Source organism: Arvicola amphibius, chromosome 12 (genome assembly GCF_903992535.2).
Source record: "Arvicola amphibius chromosome 12, mArvAmp1.2, whole genome shotgun sequence".
NCBI classification, from domain to species: domain Eukaryota; kingdom Metazoa; phylum Chordata; class Mammalia; order Rodentia; family Cricetidae; genus Arvicola; species Arvicola amphibius.
This window is the reverse complement of record NC_052058.2, coordinates 58,430,735-58,450,916: the sequence shown is the minus strand read 5'-3', so window position 1 is coordinate 58,450,916 and position 20,182 is coordinate 58,430,735. Positions and strand designations below refer to the sequence as shown.

The following is a 20,182-nucleotide window of genomic DNA, read 5'->3' as shown; positions in this document are numbered from 1 at the left end:
TGGGACAAACAAGCAATCTCCTTACTTCATGAATCCTCTTAAGTAGGAGGGTACCAGTTAGCAGCAGTTTTCAAGCTCTGAGTCCTGACCCCTTTGGGGATGAATAACCCTTTCACAGGAGTTGTCTAAGACCATTGAAAAACACAGATATTTACATTTCAATTCATAACAGCAAAATTACAGTTATGAAGTAACAATGAAAACAGTTTCATAGTTGGGGGTCACCACCACATAAGGAGCTGCATAAAAGGGCTGCAGCCTTAAGTAGGTAGAGAACTGCTATTCTAGAGTCTTAAAACCCTGTACAACAGGGCTCTGCTGTTGAGGCTCAGTTGATGTGGGATTCCCCTATGTATGCTGTGAATACCATTGGTTAATAAAGAAACTGGCTTGGCCTGATAGGGTAGAACAAAACTAGGTGGGGAAAACTAAACTGAATGCTGGGAGAGAGAGAAGGTGGAATCAGAGAGAAGCAATATAGCCCCACTGGGGACAGACGTTAGAACTTTACCCGGTAAGCCACAGCCACATGGTGTTACGCAGAATACTAGAAATGGGTTAAATTAAAATGTAAGCGCTAACTGATAAGAAGTTAGAGCCAATAGGCCAAGCAGTGGTTTAATTAATACACAGTTTCTGTGTGATTACTTTGGGTCTGAGCTGCCGGGCAGCCGGAAAATTAATAGGCAGCCCTCCTTACAACACTCAGTTTCCTTCACTGTGAAATGAAACCAGGAACTGTGTTTGTAACAGGTGCTGTAGGTACAGTGGCAGTGTGTGTGTGTGTGTGTGTGTGTGTGTGTGTGTGTGTGTGTGTGTGTTGGGGGTTCCTAGGGGCTGTTTGAGATAATTGTAATTCAACATCAGTTTATAGTTCCTAATCCAGGTAGCAATCAGTAGGTAGCAAACGGCTTGCTGGAGGACGGAGACAGCAATGGGCAGAGACCTGTAGGCATCTCCTGTTGGTGTTCGGCTCAGTTCTGAAGTTTTGAAGAACTTCAGACAATTGTAAAGTTCCACTTTTCCCATGGGAAAATGCTCTAACTGACTCTAGGGGAGAAGGTGAAGCTGTTTTCTTCTCAGAGTTTGTTGACGCTTGCCAGAGAAATTGATTTTGAAAAGAGCTCACAGAAAACGAAACCCTCAAAGCATACGCTTTTCCTTCCCAAGCTGTTGTCACGGTTGGTGCCATCCCTCCCTACAGTTTCTTTGACTCATCAGCTAATTGGATATTTATATTTTTGTCTTGAATAATTTGTCTGCCTCGAGTAAAGACAACTACAGAAACATGTAGAGATGATGTGTGTTTTTACGAAGATAGGAATACCATTTATCAAGTTTGTGGGAGATAGTTTTTTAAAGATAAAGTGCTTCATCAGTTTGTAGTTTTGTGCACTAGTGGTATGGATGTCAAGATATTTCTTGTTAGCAAAATGAGAGATTATTGTCCTGGGTAGATGGTTGTGGTGTTTGCTCTTGCAGGTGTTCGTGGAAGAAGTTAAAACTCCAAATGCACCTTTTAGAAAGATGCCAAGACCTGGTCTATTTCTTTCTACACATTTTGTGCCATCCCCTTTGCGTCTGTCCTCCCCAAGTCACTGTGAGTCCCTGTGAGTTCCAAGGCCATAACTGAACTGGGGGGCCTCAGTGGGAGAAGGGAAGACAAAATGGAGCTCTTTCTTCCTTGGGTGTCCTTAAACTCTTTTCACTCACACTTTGATGTGACACTATCCTGCTACATTCCATTTTAGGGGCCCTACAACCCAGAATCTCTGAGTGAGTGAGTAACCCACCTAGTTCTAGGGAGGTGTGCTCTCATCCCCTGGGTGGCCCACTGTTTGGTTCAGCCTGCCGACTTTCTCAATTCTATGGACTGGCAAGATCTTAAGGACCACTCCTGAGTAACGAGCCTAAGAAGTGGTGATGGTGAAAATTTCTTTCTATGTTGGAGCTGATAAATAAATACTGCATAACTTAGGTCACTGAAGCAGGGGGCAGACTGCTTACAGGAGAGTTCTTAAGGGTATACCGCGTTACAGTTCTTGCCTTTCATACTGTCTGGTTATTCCTCCTCACGAACCTGTGGATGTAACTTCTGAGTTTACAAAGAAAACTATTGGCAGTTTCTCTCTGTAGCATGGTAGGTGTGGCTGTCTAGATTGTTAGCAGGGTAGGCATTAGATTTGGCCAAGGGAAGAGGAAGCCGACTGCTGAACTACTCACAGTCCTTTCAGATGACATCAACCACAGTTTTCAAAACTCAGACTTTTTGAGAACTTTAACAGGCTATGCTCCACTTTTGTGGAAAATCTATCCAAAGAAGAAAAGGCCTGGAGAAAAGTAGCTTTGCTACTAAAGTTAAGGACTTGTGATCAAATTTCTGCCCTCTCCCTTTTTATTGCAGACATTTACAGATCCCATCTTTCTTCAGTTCCTTGTCTTAGACACAATGATGGATTTAGGAGCTAGATGTCAAAGGGAACTCCTTCTAAGCATCTCAGCAGCTTCATCTGGACGCTATACCTGCATCTAACGATCAGCTTCCACTTCTACTTCCAACACCAGTGGACAGATTTTGTCTATTTATTCCCGATACAATAAATCCCAATTTAACTCAAAGACATGTTGTTTTAAGCTACAACAATTCTTTTGGTAGAGTCACTCCTTCCCTTCTTCTTAATAAATCTTTGTGTGTATGTGAGTGTGTGTGTGTGTGTGTGTGTGCGTGCGCGTGCGCGCACGCGTGCGCATGCGTGGGTGTGTGTGTCACAGAGCATGTGTGGAGGGCAGAAAATAATGTGTAGGAGTTGGCTCTCCCTTTCTAACGTGTCAGTCCTGGGAATAGAACCCAGGTCCTAGGCTTGAAAAGCAAGTGTATTTCACTCGCTGGGGCATCTCGAATGCTCAAGCTTTTATTTCCTGCTGCATGTGGCAGAGCTATTGTGTTGATCACCTATTTTATGACAAACAGTGTGGAGGGCCACTATTTCTCCTCAACTCCCCCTCTGCTGCTTCTAACATCCTCCTTCTACTAACTACACTTTTCTATCTTTTATCATGGCCATACACAAGATTTGCCATTTTTAACCATTGTGAGGTATGTAACTTAGTGACGTGAAAGTCACTCATGATGCTTTGCAACTATCAGCGTCTAGTTCCAAGTGTCTCCATGCAGATAGTCATTCTTTGCCTTCAAAGAAGCTACTCATGTCCCTTCCTTATGGGTTCTGGCACCCACACGTCTGCTTTCTGTATATAGGTTTCCCCACTGTGACTCTTACATAAAGGAGATCATGCGTGTGATGTTGTTTCCAACTGGTATGAAGTTTTGGCTGAGTGATATGCCATTGTATGACATGTCACATCTTTTTGATCCATTCATTAATTGGTGGCTTTGGGTTGCTTCTACTTAGCTATTTTGAATTCTCCTACAGTGAACTCTTTCAAACCAGTGTTTATGTGAACACTGCCTCTCTCTCTCTCTCTCTCTCTCTCTCTCTCTCTCTCTCTCTCTCTCTCTCTCTCTCTCTCTCTCCCCTCTCTCTCTCTGTAAAGTTCATAGCAGCTGTATCATGTTCAGCAACTCCAAGTGTTTTAGTGTTTGGTGTTAAAATTTAAAATTTATTAAAATATGGTCTGTGACTAAGTAAAATAGTTCACTGCAGAGTCATGCTCATTTCAATTATTATTATTTAATTACTATTTTTTAATTCATCTCCTCACCACCTCTGGGGGAGATAAGTCACCATCTGGACTTTGAATGACATATTTTGATAGAAATTTTTTCTCTTGACTTAATTTGTCTCTTTTAGTTATAGTTTTTTTCTCAAATATCAGGTAACTTTCGATTATCTACTCATGTTTAAGAATGTAAATGATATGTAAGACTCTCTTGCTGTCTTGCTGAGGATACTGCATGCTTTGGTTGCAGGATACGGACAAATCAAGTTAGGAGTGAACTGGAATCTTGCTTCCTGCTGGCTAGCATTCATAACGCCAGGAGGCCTTATACAAGATGCAGGACAAAAAACGTTATCAATGCTTTACCTAGCCGTGGACTCTGCACACTATAAAACTGACTCCCCTGGTGCCTTTTACAGCTGTGCAATCCCAGTGCCCATGGCTGCTACCCCTGAGCTCCTCTATAAGGGGTATTGCTTATCTTTGGTCTGCCTTCTGGAAGTTCACCAGTAAAAGCCCTATCTGCATGGACGCCTTCGTGTCAGAAGAGGGCATGAGATCCCACTGTAGATGGTTGTGAACCACCATGTGGGTACTGAGAATTGAACTCAGGACCTCTGGAGGAACAGTCAGTGCCCTTTACCCCTGAACTGTCTCTTCAGTCCCCCTCCCCACCCCCGTTTTGGTTTTTCAAGACAGGGTTTCTCTGTGTAATAGTTTTGGCTGTCCTGAAACTCACTTTGTAACCCAGAGTGGCCTTGAATTCACTGAGATCCACCTGCCTCTGCTTCCCAAAGGCTAGAGGCTTGCACCACTACCATCCAACTAATTTTTGTTTGTTTGTTTTGTTTTATAACAGTGTTTCCCTGTGTCTCTGTGTCTCCTGGCTATTTTGGAACTTATTCTGTAGACCAGGTGGCCTTGAACTCAGAGATCTTCCTGCCTCTGCCTCCTGGGTCTTGGGATTAAAGGTATGTGCCACCACTGCCTGGAATTCATCTTTAAATGTGCCAAAGGAATGAAGATGGGAGCCTTTTTTATTAGTGGCCCAATATGACATTCCTAGTTTATATGTTTCTGCCTGTAGAAAGCGACCACCTTTAACTGAATAAACAGAGTATTCGTGGAGTGCAGGGGTGCTTCTCTGCTTTAATGGCTACATGGTCATGTGAGGGGAATCATCATTTTAAAAAGTAATTTTAACAAGACACAAGTGGTATTCAGAATTCTTCAGTAGTCTACCTGGGCGAGGGTGGTTTATAGAGGAAAAGTCTCCATGTAGTACCTGGATAATACCGTAGCACAGAGTGTATAGTTACACATAATCAGAGAAAAGACAAATACACTTGTTCCAGATACTCAGACAGATTAGATCTGTCAGAAGCTCAGCTTTTAATTTATTAACAGTAGTTTGGATTATGTTGTTAAATGAATGTAACTATATTATATATTTATTTATAATAATACATAACAATACATAATACATAATACATAACACATAATACATAACAATATAATTTATAATAAATACATAAATACATTTATAAAACATAAATGTTTTATAAATAAATATATAATATAAATATAGCTCTAGATATGTTTTTATAAAAATTTTATTGATTTAACCGTTTTTCTAAGACTTTTTAAAAGAAAGCTAGCTCAATGAGGTTTAGGTCCTCAGGAACATAAGTAAGCAGCTGGGTCTCTAGCAACTCTCTGAAAAATGCTGATGTGCTGCCACCTGGTGGCCTTTTGTGACCACTGCAGACCATTTCACTATTAGGTTATCCCATTTGCACTGGCCCAATCTGTTGTTAAGGAACAAGGTGCGGCTTTGGGTTCACACCTGAATGTGTGTGGTTACATCTTTTCATACCTGAAGTGTCCCACGAGCCAAGGAGCATGTCCTATGCCGCAGTAACGGAGAGAGAAAAGGGAGTGGTCGCATAAGAGACAACTCCCAAATGTCTGACCTACTCTCTGGTGTGGCTTAAGGGAATCTATCAATGTATTCAGAGAGAAGCCTGTGACTAGACCGCAGATAAACAGCTGGCATCAAATGATTGCTGGGTGGATAACATGTGTTAGAAACACGGAAAATAAATGAGAGATGAGCTTTTCTTAATCCTAAGCCTCATTCAAATAATTAAATGAACAATTAGTAGAGCATATATAAAAGTTTTATATGCAAAGACACACGAAGGACGGATTCAGCGAGGTTGATATTAGATCTCTTTAACTTCAATCAGCCTTTAGGTTGAGAGCTACTGCGACCCTACGAGAGACTCACATCTAGTTATTGTACCTTGACCATTTGGAAATGACTTAGAGGGTAAACTAGAAAAGGAGATACTGAGATAAGCATCCACAAGAGGGAAATGTCCACACTGTGAGGTTTCTGAGAAAGAGGACAATGAGGTATTCAAAGCAGAAAGCTTGACAATTAGGACATCTCTTCAATTTCCATGTGAAATTCAACAACCAAGCCTGTTAATATCCCAGTGTTTGAGCAGCTGTGAGGAAAAAGGACACTCTGAGAATACAAATCACGTTTTAATGAACCTTAGCTACTCACGTCTTTCTTCTAATAATTGCTTCACTAAGCATGTCCAGATACACATCCAGACCTACACAGAATGCATTTATTTAAGGTAGAAAAATCAAAATGCATCTTGATAATCATCAACCAGAAAGTCAGATACATCAGTCATAACCAACCGAAACCACGAGACACATATTGCATTTAGAAGTGTGAAATAAAGCTGCATGTATTGAAACATCAATGGGACACGGTGTTGACAAGCCCGATGAAGAGCCGTAAGTAAACACAGGGCAACCGTGGTAAAGCAAAATGAGGCAGTGGACACGTGGCTTGACAGGGCACATCACACTGACAGGGACAGAGTGCAGTAAGAGGAGAGTAAGGGAAGGTGTAGACTTTAGTGTGGTCAACAGTAGACAACTCAAGGATTAGCTGTTGGGAGCACAAAGGTCCTTGCGCTCACAGATAGCACAACAAAACCCAGGAATGTTAAACACATGGAGCTGGGGCTGGAGAGGTGGCTCAGTGGTTAAGAGCCCATGACTACTCTTCTAGAGGTCCTGAGTTCGATTCCCAGCAACCACATGGTGGCTCACAGCCACCTATAATGGAATCTGATGCCCTCTTCTGGCCTGTAGGCATACAGGCAGGCAAAACACCCATATATTAAAAAATAATAAATAAAATTTTAAAAAATAACACCCAGGGTGTTTTATGCCTTCAAGAAATATATGCATAACCTATTTTTCTATCCAGAAGACCAGAAATCCAGATGGTTAATAGCCTGGTGATCTGCACTACCTGGACGGCCAGGTTATAACAAGCTCCCATGTGCAGGAAGGAAGGTGGCTAATAGTCTGGGTGATCTTTGCATTATCTGTATGGCTAGGGGTACCCCCTAACTCCCACAACCAGTACTGGAGGTGGCTAATAGCCTAAATGACCTCTACACTATCTGGTGATCAAGACCACACAAGATCCTTTAGATAACACAGGTAGCCTAGCTCTAGAACCCATCTTCTTGGAAGAAAGGACATGCACTTTGAGAAGAGTTTTGATAAAATTGTATTGTTTTGTGCACAAGGGATTGTATTACACAAGGAAACTTTCCCCCCCAAAATCATGCTATACATAAATATGTTTACAGTAACTACTTGGGGTCAGACTGTAGAAATTTTAACCAACATCAACTAACTAACTAACTAACTAGTGTTGAACCAGATTTCCTTCCTGCCTTATGTGGATTGTTACTCTACAGGCCATGTCATTTGCCAAGATCCCCTCCACTCCCCAGCTCCACAATTACCTGTATATGTTTAAAATAAAAGTCTAAAAATACTTTAGAAAACAGGAAGAAATATGTGACATTACCGATAACGCTGGGTCAAGAGTCTAGAGAGCAAAAATCTAGGGTTTTAGCATGCTCATAGTATATGTATAAAGTAAAATGCTGTTTACTCAATCACTGAAAAAAAAAAACACTGCTTTAGCTGAGTCACAGTTATATAGTGTGTTGCCACTTTCTAGATAGCCCTGTCTACCAGCCCGTTGGTACTAAGCCAGGATCAGTGATCTCAAGCCCAAAGGCCTATAAAACAGCCCTGATGTGGGAATTCCCCTCTGTATGCTGTGAATACCATTGGTTAATAAACTTTCTTGAGTCCATGATAGGGTAGACTAGAGGTAGGTGGAGAAAACTAAACTGAATGCTGGGAGAAAGGAGGCAGAGTAAAAGAAGAAGCCATGGAGCTTCCACCAGAGGCAGACATGCTGGAACTTTCCTAGTATGCCACAACCCTCGTGCTAAAATATAAAATACTGGAAATGGCTTAATATAGATGTAAGAGCTAGCTATCATTACACTTAAGTAATTGGCCAAGCAGTGATTTAAATAATATCATTTCTGTGTGATTATTTCGGGAGTCTGGGCAGCCAGGAAATGAACAAGCGGCCTCTTACAACACAGCCCTCTAGAAACTCAGTCTCGAGTTGACAGCATTCCTGAAGTCAGTAACTTACATATTTCCTGACTCTCTTGGCTGCAAAGGTCAGCACTCTGGTGATGACCATCATGGCTCGTTCTTGCAGGTGCTGTTTATTCTGATTTATCCACATGACCATTTCCTGTTGAAAACATAGCGGCTGTTTTAGAACCACAATATTTTCATTTTTGAAAGGTTCATCTTTGTAGTTTCCAACTTTACCAAGGCAGGCAGCATCATCTATTTATTAGTCAATATTTGACCTCATTTTATCTAAATCTACACCAAGACCCCAACCCTTCAACTCTTGTATGGCTTTCACTATTATATTGACATGCTTGTGTTTTATTAATTTTATTCAACAGTTACTAATATTCACTATAATCCAAACTTTCAGGTGTCATTAAATGTCTTGTTTAAGACTATGATGTTATGTCACCTCTTTGTTTAAGTTCATATTTTCCCTTTAAAAGTATAGTATTTGTATTTCACCTTTAAGAGAGTATTGAAATTGCATCTGATCCAGAAATGGCAATTGTCCTGAGAACTATTCTGTGTCTTGATTTATATATTCTAGAGACAACATCTTGGGTTCTGTGTGTCTGCAGAACTACCGCCATGAGGACACCGCTAAGATTTATGGTTCATACCTCCCAGAGATGTAGATGGAGCCACACCTTGACCTGCTTGGGTCATAGCCAGGAGAGTGGAAGATCCAACCCACTGTGGTGGCACTATTTCCTGGGTGGGTGGTCCTGGTCTATATAAATGAAGAAAGCTAGCTAGCTGAGCATAAGCAACCTAGCAAGCAGACACCAAACTGGTATCATTCCTTTTTGCTGTCTGAATTCCTGCCATGGTGACTTCTCTGCAATTGTGGATTATAATTTTCAATTGTAAGTCAAATAAACCCCGTTCTCTCTTCAGCTGTATTTGTCAAGGTGTTTAATCACAGCTACAGAAATCAAACTATGACACAGTCCTTAGCTCCAGCAGTGGTAGGACAGGAGGCAAACAGGTATCCCTACAGAGTCGCCATTGTCGTTTAGACTCAAGCTTATATCGATACTGTTCCTTTCCACCCCCCAACTTCCACATACTTCCACAGAAGACACGACTTCTCAGCAGCCATTAACACCATTTCCTAAAATTTAATCTTTTAATAACTCAAATAAAGGAAATGGGTAACTCTGTGAGTTATTTCAAACCATCAAAAGTCTAGAAAAAAAAAATTCCAGCCTCCCAATACTAGATGGAGAGACTGATATGGCCAATTAGAAATAAACAGAATGTGCTGGACTGTTTATATCGTAACAAAACCATTTGCTTTCCTTTTACCTTTAAGATCTGTATCTTGTAGAAATCTTTAGACACTAAAATAATAAGAGTATCTTCATACGTGTTGAAAATATTTTCATATAAATTCTGAAATACAGAACAGAAATGTGCAATTAGCCAGCCAACCTTAAACAATATTTTACCAAATATGTATAGCTTTGCAATTTAAGCGCCCTAGTTTCCTCTGTAAATATAAGATGAGAGAGGAGAGGGGGAGGGGGCAGCTCTGCTGCTAAGACCTGACTCACTAGCATCTTCTATTGCTCATTAGCATCTTCTATTGCTCATTAGCATCTTCCATTGCTCATTAGCATCTTCTATCAGTTGCAGCTCCAGCTTATGGCTCACAAGCACCATGTAGCAATGTGGACAAGACAGAACCCACAAATGTTGCTGATCTTGATCTTAGGCTTCTCTGTATCTACATTTTTCTGTGTCTGCCCGCATCCTGCCTTTCAGAACTCTCTGACAAGCTCCTTTGCCTTGCTAAACCAATTAACTCAAACTATCTTCACTCATCTGTTCCTATAAACCTTGCACAATCTGTTAAATCCTCATCATCATGAGGATGTCAGGGATATGGGTTAGTAAGACAAACAACAACACAAGCAGGAGATTCTAACCACAGGCGTGTGCCATCGAGCATGCTGTGGTATGTGCCAAGGTCTTATCATTAGACAAGGAAGGAAGCGCCTACCTCCAGGTCCTCGGTGTCCTCGGAGTTCCTCCGCATTGCTTGCACTGTGCTAAGATCTGGCAAGGAAAATACCTTTCTGAAGGATAACTCTAATATTCCCAACTGCAACTCAAATTGCAGCAGCGGATCAACGAAACTGACAAGGAAGAGGAATATAATGGAGTCAGTGAGGTTTCAAATGCAACCTGACTCGGCTGGAGTTTTCTTAGCATGAAATGTACAGTTTTGGCCTTTATGTGACACGTAGGTTTTGATATTCTCTTAACAATAGTGCATCGAGTATAAAAAATGATGCTCCTTGAAAATATGGTATACACTTCTTTAGAAATCAGAATTTATTTACCTAGAAATAAAGTTATAGACTGATTACATGCCCAGCCAAATCCATAAATCCCACAGTGTACTTCAGATAATTGGACAGTATTCCTACCACATTTTCCTAGCCAGTGATACTATGTCTTACACGTGTCAGTATTTCTTGTATTGTGTGCATCTTCAAGTTGATTGCAAAAGAAACCTGTCCACCATCAGCCAAACAATATCTGATTTTCAATGCAATCCAGAAACTCAAAGAGAGACCCTAAAAGTTAAACAATGCTTGCTGAAACCGATGAATGGAGAACGATTAAGGGTTTATTATGTTTTAAATCTGTAACACTTGCAAGATATTTAGTTAGTGAAATCAGGGATCATTATAGCTTACATACCTAGAGTTCATGGCCAAGATAATGGATTGATCACTTAACAGGCCTGAGTATGCATCCATTAGTATTTCAGCTTCAAACTCCTAAGGACCACAGGAAAAAAACAAAAAAACAAAAGCCAATGAATCAAGAATTACAGAACAGTGATATTCCTAACACCATGGTCAGGTCTCCCTTTTACAGAGAATGAAGAAGCAGATCAGATGGTAAGAGTTTATAGGATTAAAACTAGAAGTTCTGTGAGTAGGCCACAGTGTTGGCAGCTTTTTACAGCCAGCCATTCTGCTTTTATAATATTTCAGACTATCTTTGTTGGGATGCTCTTTACCAGGTGTGTGTCTATATACCACTGAAAAGCTGAGAGCAATCTATTCGGTATAGGGTTAATCTATGGAAATGTTAGCTAGGTAACTGAAGTTCAGTCTTACTGAGGACCACCTAAATTCACGCTAGAGAACAAGGATCAAGTGCCGTTTCATGAAAAGCTATCTAACATAACCATGTGACCACTAAACATGGTCATTAAAGAGATCTCAATAGGAATATGCAATGATTCCCTTCCAAACTGGAAAACTAGACCCCAGTTAACCAAAGCAACCCAGAGGAAAAAAGAGTAAAGGTATCAACACATTGCAAAGTGATGAGGGAGGAGGTCTGAAAACACCATCCTCCCCCCAAAAAAATCAATGAAGTGAAACTGAGATTTCAGAATGTTTTGTTTTTTAGTGCCTACAGCCTTGGTACTAGGCTACTGTCTCTGCCACCAGACTTGGAGTTTTCTTACTGGCTCTATCACTTAAGAATTATGTCACCACAGGAAAGTCACCTTCTGCCAATTTTTGCTTCTTTTCAAAGTGGGAATAATTTAGCACTTCCTCTAGAGGGCTGTTATGAGGCGTGAATGTTTGCTGATTTTAAGCATTTGGAGATGCTAACTAGTATGGCTCCAGTGTTTCCTGTGTATTAGCTGAAGTTGTTGCTTGAATGGGGAAGGTTGCTCTGTCTCTCTGTGACTCCCTCTGTCTCAATCTGTCTGTCTGTCTGTCTGTCTGTCTGTCTGTCTGTCTTTCTCTCACTTCCTTCCTTCCTAATCTGAGGCTGTACCTCTGAAATTGAGGACATTTTTCCTTCCTTCCCCCTACCCGCCATTCCTCCCTTGCCTGCTTCTTTCTTTTATCTTTCTTTTTTCATTCATGACAAAATATCTTATCTCTCTCCCATTGGTCCTCACTTCTGCTCCAGTAAGTGGTATAAGTAGCAGTAGCAGGTAAATCCCTGTTCATGAGAAAGTCATTCCCTTAGGGAAGTGTTATGGCGTGTGGTGTTTTTTGCTTTCTTGTATATCTGTGTTCCATATTCTTCCTGGGATGCACTTTGCTTTCAACTGGATATTTGCTGTCCTACAACATCCATTTAAGTCTTCTCTAAACACAGGTAAATTGGAAGGGCCCTCCAAGCATGCACCTGTCTCGTTGAACCTGCTGTACCTTCTTTATAAGTTACTGACATTTCTTAGCAGTAACTTAAATCACTTCTCTGTTGGACTCTGAGCAATTTAAAACTAGTCTCTGAATTTCATTTTGTGCTGCATCTCAAAGCTGCAGCGTCATATTGGATATGCTGCAGGTACTTTAAAGCTGCTTTTGAATAAACAAATGGATGAGCGGATGTATGAAATGCCAACAATTTTCTTTTTTCACCCTTTGGGTTTGGAATGTTGGAGAATAATTTCATGTCATAGCGACATTAAACTCATCCATCAACTGTCACCAATCCTTTAATTTTAATTATCTAAGATCATAATGAAACTATGCATAAAAGTTTTAATAACTATACTGGCCCATTCCTGAAAGATTACACATTTTATTGTGGTGGTGTTCCTTGTACTAATTTTGACTTAAATATTGGTACTAAAATGGTGCTAGAGATTGTTAAAAGTTCAATAGTTCAATCCATGTTTTTTGTAAATAGCTGATGGATGGATACTCATTAATACATCAGGTGTTTTACACACTTAAAGAGCAAAGAATATACAATTAATTCTCTGATCTCTAGTAGTGAAGGATAAGAAAAGTGTCCAAAGGCCTAGCACAAAAATCATAGAAGATAAATAGAAAAAGAGATGCAAAGCAGAATGACACCTGAATAGACAAATGATGTCATGTGAAGTGAGGTGGGGAAGGAGCGGCTGCTGTTTGGTGATTTCCACAGTAACGGTATCTGAGTGCAGAGACTTGGAGAGCCATCAGGCTGTGGTGGTGGGTGGAGAATCAGTAGGCTAGGGTTAGGTCCTTTAGAATTGGTGCTGAAGGTCATTTCCAGATGTGCAGGAGAGTGATTGAAAACATAATGCTATAGTGGAGGATGTCGTAAGCGATAGTCCCCCACCAAGCTGTCTTCATCTACCTATGCAAGTTAAGTATTAATTTCAACATATTTGTAATAGAGACAGTGAGTGTGAGTTTTCCCTGAGGAGGAGACTTCTGATGCACTAAGGAATGTCCTAGAATATCACATACCACATGGTGCCACTTCATAGTGGACTGCAGGATCTGGAGGCGAGTCACTAGGCAGACAGAGGAGAGGGTGTATAAGGGTTGGGGTGATTCTCTTGTAGATCTTATCTCTAAAACTGAAGTTGTACTGACTTGGATGGTAAGGCCACACACATACAGATGCACACGCAGAGACACATACACTTACACACACCCCACAGATAAATCTATTATGTGTATTCCAGAGCAACATTTAACAGAAATTAGCAAATGCTAGATTGTCACATGGAAAAGCAATGTGTCATAACTAAGTGGCATTTATTCCAGACAGAGGGTGTGCAGAAGCCTATAATCCAAAGTATGATTCTAATCTCAGCATTAATTTTTTAAAATATTTATTTATTTATTTATTTATTTATTTATTAAGTATACAATATTCTGTCTGTGTGTAGGCCTGCAGATGGTTGTGAGCCACCATGTGGTTGCTGGGAATTGAACTCAGGACCTTTGGAAGAGCAGGCAATGCTCTTGCCCTCTGAGCCATCTCTCCAGCCCCTCAGCATTAATTTTTATAAAAAGAAAACATTCATGATAATTTTCATTGTGGCAACATTTCCTGATAATGCTTCGATCTACTCTTGTTGACTATTATAAATGCAATAGATATGTAGTTGATTTCTTAAAATTGTGAACAGAAAATAGTTTTCTGTGTAGATATCACCCAATATATCAGAACATTATATATATATATATACATAGATATGTATATATATTAAAGTTGTCCACTTATAGCTTTTGCATATGATCAGAAAAAACTTGTATTACTTCTCTTCTTAAGGAATTTATACTAAATATCTATCATATACTGAACTGCAAGTGCTATGAATATCTTATTGGGCAATAAGAGCAGATCGCCTGTGTTCATGGGTAGGGTTCAATATCTGAATCTCCCTGTCTGTATCTTACACACACACACACACACACACACACACACACACACACACACAAATACCGCATACACAAACACGTATAAAATATACCATATACCCACATTCAGAGAGACACACACCACAGAGATAGACACATTCACACCACACACATACCACACATACATACACACCACACACACACAGAGACATACATAGAAAACACACACACATATACACATACCACACACACATATAGCCATACACACATTCACACCACACACGTACACAGACACATACACATTACCCACCACACACAGACACACACAGACACACACACACACACACACACACACACACACACCAGTATCCCAATAGTTCAGACCCTCCATCCCAATAGTTCCTCTGTCCCAATAGTTCAGGTCCAAAAGCCTTACTTGTATTTGAAATTTCTTGTACCATGCTGCCAGGTGAGTTAGAATCTTCTAATGATGCTGCAAGAGAGAACAGGGCATTAATACACAAGCTGGGCCTTTCTGTTCGTTTGGTATTACTCTGTCCATTTGAAGCTACATTGTTATAAGACGTGAAGCGTACATTAATTTCCAGCTTAGGTCTGCAAGCACTGCACACTCAGTTTCCTAACGAACACCAACCCTTAGTCATTTCAGCTTCTCTGGGTCCAAAACTAAGCATGGGCTCTTCATGCCCTCTGCTCAGAGGCCCTCTTTCCCAGACACAATGGTGTGAGCCAGGACTGCTGTCTCATCAAGCTGGGTGGGCATCCTCTTCCAAGCACACTTAGGTTATTGGTATAACTCACTGCTCGGGCCCATCAGGCCTGTGCCTTATTCTCTGGTGGCTGTGGCTCAGCTCCTAGAACCCATCTCCCATTCCCCATCATAAACACCATGACATGGGCCTCCCACACTGTCTTGTTTCCAACAGACTAGAGCAAGAATTACAGAGCTTGTGAGGTTAAGTTGGGCCCACTTGGATACTCTCTCTTTAGATTAATTCGAAGACAATTTACCATTGCCCTTAATTATAGCTGTGAAACCTCTTTGCCTTAATGCGTAATGAAAACAAAAGCTAGCACGGTCAGAGACTCAGTTCTAATCTTTAATTTTATGAGGCAGGAATACTGGTACCAACACCGTTGAGGTTTGGCTTTGAATTCTTCTTATAGACAGGCTTTCCATGACTGTATTCATTACAAATTGTACTTTCTCAGTGTGTGATTCTTTGTAAAACATCAACAGCAGCAGCACCAAATTCATATCCACCACCTCCAAGTCCACTTGCCTTCTTCTTACTGTTCTGTTTCCAGTAGGAATTTCCCCTCTTTTTATTTTCAACCTTCTGAAAGATTCCATTTGTAGCTGCTACCACTATAAATTGTATTGCTGTGATTTAGTTACAATTTAACCAGATTTATATTTCTTAATAGATATCCAATCCATAACCATTTATTAACGCAGTGGAATGTTGCCACAGTTTAAGCTAGGTTTTGTTGTTGTTGCTTTTAAATCTTTTATTACATTTTTACATTGTGTGTGTGTGTGTGTGTGTGAGAGAGAGAGAGAGAGAGAGAGAGAGAGAGAGAGAGAGAGAGAGAGAGAGAGAGAGAGAGAGAGACAGAGAGAGGAGAGAGAGAGACAGAGAGAGAGAGACAGAGAGAGAGAGAGAGAGAGAGAGAGGAGAGAGAGGAGAGAGACAGACAGACAGACAGACAGACACTGAGACAGACAGACACTGAGACAGACAGGCAGAGAGGAGAGAGAGGCCAACTCATGTACTCTTTTAATATGAAGAATCTATATTTTTGAAATAATGATTGACTTACTTTTTATTTTTTTAAACTTCAGACAGAACTTGTTACTTCCCAAGTAGCAGCAAATACAAGATTTTCTCACTTCTATTTTCTCCTCTTTCTCACTCCTCATAAACTATTTGACTGTTACTTAATAAAATCTCTATGCCTTTTTGTTTGTATCGTATTACTTGATTAATAATCATCTCTAAGTGTTAGCATGAAGCGATCACTGTACCTATATCATCTTCTTCATATCTTCTACTTTCTTATTTTATTTGCAAGTCATTTATTTAACATTTACACACAGTTTGCTGATGGTACTATTGTCTTTTTCTACGCTTTAGCTCTGTGTTTGAGTAAATCCTGTGTACAGAACTAGGCTTTCTCTGGTCGTTTCTTGCTGGGTCAAAAATTCATTTTCTACTCATTTATTGAAGATCTCCTGGCACTTACATTCCTTGCAGTCTTCTCATGTTCAGAACTCTTTGCTACACTTTACTGAATAAAACATTGGCTGTTGATGGCACTCCTGGGCTACTGTGTATCCATGAGGTTTTCTTAGATGTTGCTCCATTGTTCTCTAGCTCTGCTGGGGAAGACACAAAGGTTGACCCACTTTTTCCTTCCTTCTATGTAGAACTTTGCCCTGGATTTCAAAGAATTATTTATCTTTTAGAATGTAACTTTAAGAGGGTATAAGTCACCACTGATGGTTTTAAGGTCTCTAGAGGCATGGTGAACTTTGTGATCGTTCATTCAAGGCAGATTTAGTTAAGTATCTTGACTTGTGTATTGCTTGTGTGTGTGTGTGTGTCCAAATCTTCGGGTCCTTTTAGCTCTTCCGGCCTTTCCTGCATGTTTAGTATCTTTCTGGCAGTTTCCTTTGTTCTGTTTCTAACATGGTCCTTATTCTATTTTTTCCTCTACTTCTCCAAGCTGCAATGTTTGTTATCTAAATTCTTCAATCTCTACTTTGAAGCTCACTTTACATAAATAAAATCCATTCATTAAATGTAAAGATCTTGCTTACTTACTCTTTAACAATATTTTCCCAGTTATTTAGTTGGCATTTGTTACTTCTCCCTTTTTAATAGAGTCTCTGTTTATATCCTACATTGTCTCTTTTTAAAGGCATTTCACATTTGTAATGAAGATGGCTGCAATGTTCTCAGTTCTCTGGCTCTCAGGATCTCAAACATCACTCTGTGCCATTGAGTTCCTGGGTTTCCAGCTTCCACGTTGCAGACTGAGAGACATTTCTGCCATGAATCTCTGGTGGGTTAATTTCCTAACTTATCCATAGTTTTTTTCTTTTAATAAAACAACAACAATAAGTACAAACTAAGAGAAGAAGGAACAGGAAAAGCAGGCCTTTGACTGCATACCGAAATAATGAAACAACCACTTACTTGTCTACAATTTCTCTGTAATTTCTGATGACAAAAAGCAGTGAAGAGAAACCCTGTTACACAAAGGTAAAGTGCTTTGAATAGTTACCAACAAGATTTCTTGGAAATGTTGACACCTGTCATGGCAACCGAATGTTTCAAAGATTCCATTCTAGAATAGTTCTGGCACCTGGCCAGAATGTGCTGACATAGCCACAGGGTTCCTGGTTCTCATGGTCACTACTCAGGGGTACTTCCTGATTTCTAAAGAGGGATTCTTCATATGATTCAATAGAAGTTGGATCGATTGGATAGAAGGTTCACAAAGATGACCTAGTGGTTAATTAATGAATGGAATGAGCATTATTCATATTTGATTTTGTGAAAATACAAACCAATTAATTATTATTTTGCAGTTAATAAGTAAAAATGAAATAAAAAGTAATCATTTTAAATATTGGCAAGGATTTTTTAGAAAACTGTATTTTCTTGCTCAATTGCTGGAAGGACTAATGGATATAAGTAAGTCTAGAACAGTTTATGGCAAAATTGAAGCCTACAATCTAGAATTCCAAATTGTAGGTCCACTGACTACAGAAGGATTTATGAAATTCATGTACAATGAGCTATGGGAGACAGTGTTCATTTCAAGCTTCTCTGGTTAGCAAGGCTGATGCTAAGTTGGACTGTATGTGTACCTCATGGCTAGTGGGACCTACACAGGTCCACGACACAGCTGCTGACAGTACAGGCTGCCATGAGTATGTCTCACTGGGACACAGTCCGTGGTTGGTGTTGGCAGGCTCAGAGAATGTGACTGTGGACTCTGGTCCTAGGGCAAGGACTACTTGATTCAGTCTGGTGTTGGGGTTCACTCTGATGGAACTCTGTGTTCATTTCTTCATTAAACTCAGCTCCATGTTTGGGATCCTCTTCTGTACCATGTGATGAGCTGAGCTTGCAGGATGGGTGGTGGAAAGAGACCCTTGGGTGCCAGACTAACATGTATTAAAAGCCCCTGCCCCATCAGGCCACAGGGCGGGAGCTATAGGATCTCTGTCATGCTAGGTGTCTCACTCTGGTTTACCTCATACTATATTCCAAGGGCTGCTCTTCATTCTTGTTTCTTTTTCCATGTCTCTCTCTGTATTATATTGCTTAGAATTGAGGGAAATGTTGTGTGGGCAGTTCTTTCTTTCCTGTCATCTTTAATGAATGTATTGCCATACGCTAAAGCCAGGTACTACAGACTCTCGCTTGGTTGTTTTTGTGGTTGTGGATGTAGTTTGGTGTATGAATAGTGTTCAAATCCTGTGGAAATACTCACTGGAGAGTCTTCCTTGGCCATCATCTTGCCTCATCTTCTCTTTCTATCTTCAACATGGAAAGTTAAGGTTTAAGTTTTCTATCATCTATCTATATCTATCTATCTATCTATCTATCTATCTATCTATCTATCTATCTATCTCTATCATCCATCTATATCCATCTATCTATCATCTATCTATCTATCTATCTATCTATCTATCTATCTATCTATCTATCTATCTATCTATCTATCTATCATCTATCTATCTATCTATCATCTATCATCTATCTATCATCTATCTATCTATCTATCTATCTATCTATCTATCTATCTATCTATCCATCTATCATCTATCTATCAATCATCTCCTTACCTATATATCTACCTATCTGTGGACAGAAGCTTCATTAACTTGCTTAGGCTGGCCTTGAACTTGTGATGTTCCTGTCTTAATTAAGATGCTGAATATCTGGGATTGTGGGCCTGCACTGATAGCTGTTATCTTCTTTTCTGATAAATGCATTTACTGTCACAAATGTTGACTTAGTGCTTGTCATGTTACTGAGTTACTGAATAGTATCCCTTCATTTTTACCTATTATGATACTTATTTTTTTATAGGAAGTTCTACTACCAAAACAAGCAAACAGAACTTTTGTCCAATGTCTCCAGTCCTTCAGTTTCAGGGAGCAGTTTTGCTATTTTTAGAAATACTGGTGGATGTTTTTTTTCTGGTGCTTTGAAAATGGCCTCCCATTGCCTCAGTCCCCCGTGGTTTCTGATCACGGATCATGTTACCTTGATTGATGAGGTCCTGTTCTCATACAGTGCCGTTTACTCATTTCTTCCAGGGATCCTTTAGAACTCATCAGAGATTCTCTTTGAAGTTTGCTGAGCTTCTTAGAATTGATGGTTTTCATTAGATTTGGGGAATATAAGGCCATTATCTTAACAGATATTTTTTTCTACCCTTCATTTTCTTCTCCCTAAGAGTCTTGTATTATGCATAAGTTAGCATGCTTCATTTTCCTCTATTTAGTTCTTTCGGTTGGATAGCAATAGACATATCATCAAGTTTACTGATTTTTCCTTCTTTCACGCAAATATGCTATTTTGGACCTTAGTGAATTTTTGAATTTTCATTGTCTGACTTTTCTCTTTTGTGGTTTCTATTTGATTTACCATAGACAGGACCTCAAGTAACATAAGTAACATTTGATTATTTTATACTTTTTGTTGGACATTGTTCTTGTACTTTCAGATATATATATATATATATCTGAAAGGTTTAATGAGTGACCTGGT

The 20,182-nt window shown here is 39.9% G+C and overlaps 1 protein-coding gene across 1 annotated transcript in view; it reads right to left on the bottom strand.

The window, feature by feature from the left end:
* Positions 1 to 14,827, bottom strand: part of Mroh9 (maestro heat like repeat family member 9) — a 58,937-nt gene extending 44,110 nt beyond the window's left edge. The window contains exons 1-6 of the mRNA XM_038348559.2: positions 14,803 to 14,827; positions 13,464 to 13,510; positions 10,948 to 11,027; positions 10,241 to 10,376; positions 9,544 to 9,630; positions 8,243 to 8,347 (exon numbers count right to left, since the gene is read on the bottom strand). Of these exons, the coding sequence (XP_038204487.2) occupies positions 8,243 to 8,347; positions 9,544 to 9,630; positions 10,241 to 10,376; positions 10,948 to 11,027; positions 13,464 to 13,510; positions 14,803 to 14,827 (480 nt within the window). The remainder of the gene's footprint in view (positions 1 to 8,242; positions 8,348 to 9,543; positions 9,631 to 10,240; positions 10,377 to 10,947; positions 11,028 to 13,463; positions 13,511 to 14,802) is intronic.
* Positions 14,828 to 20,182: the final 5,355 nt, after the last annotated feature.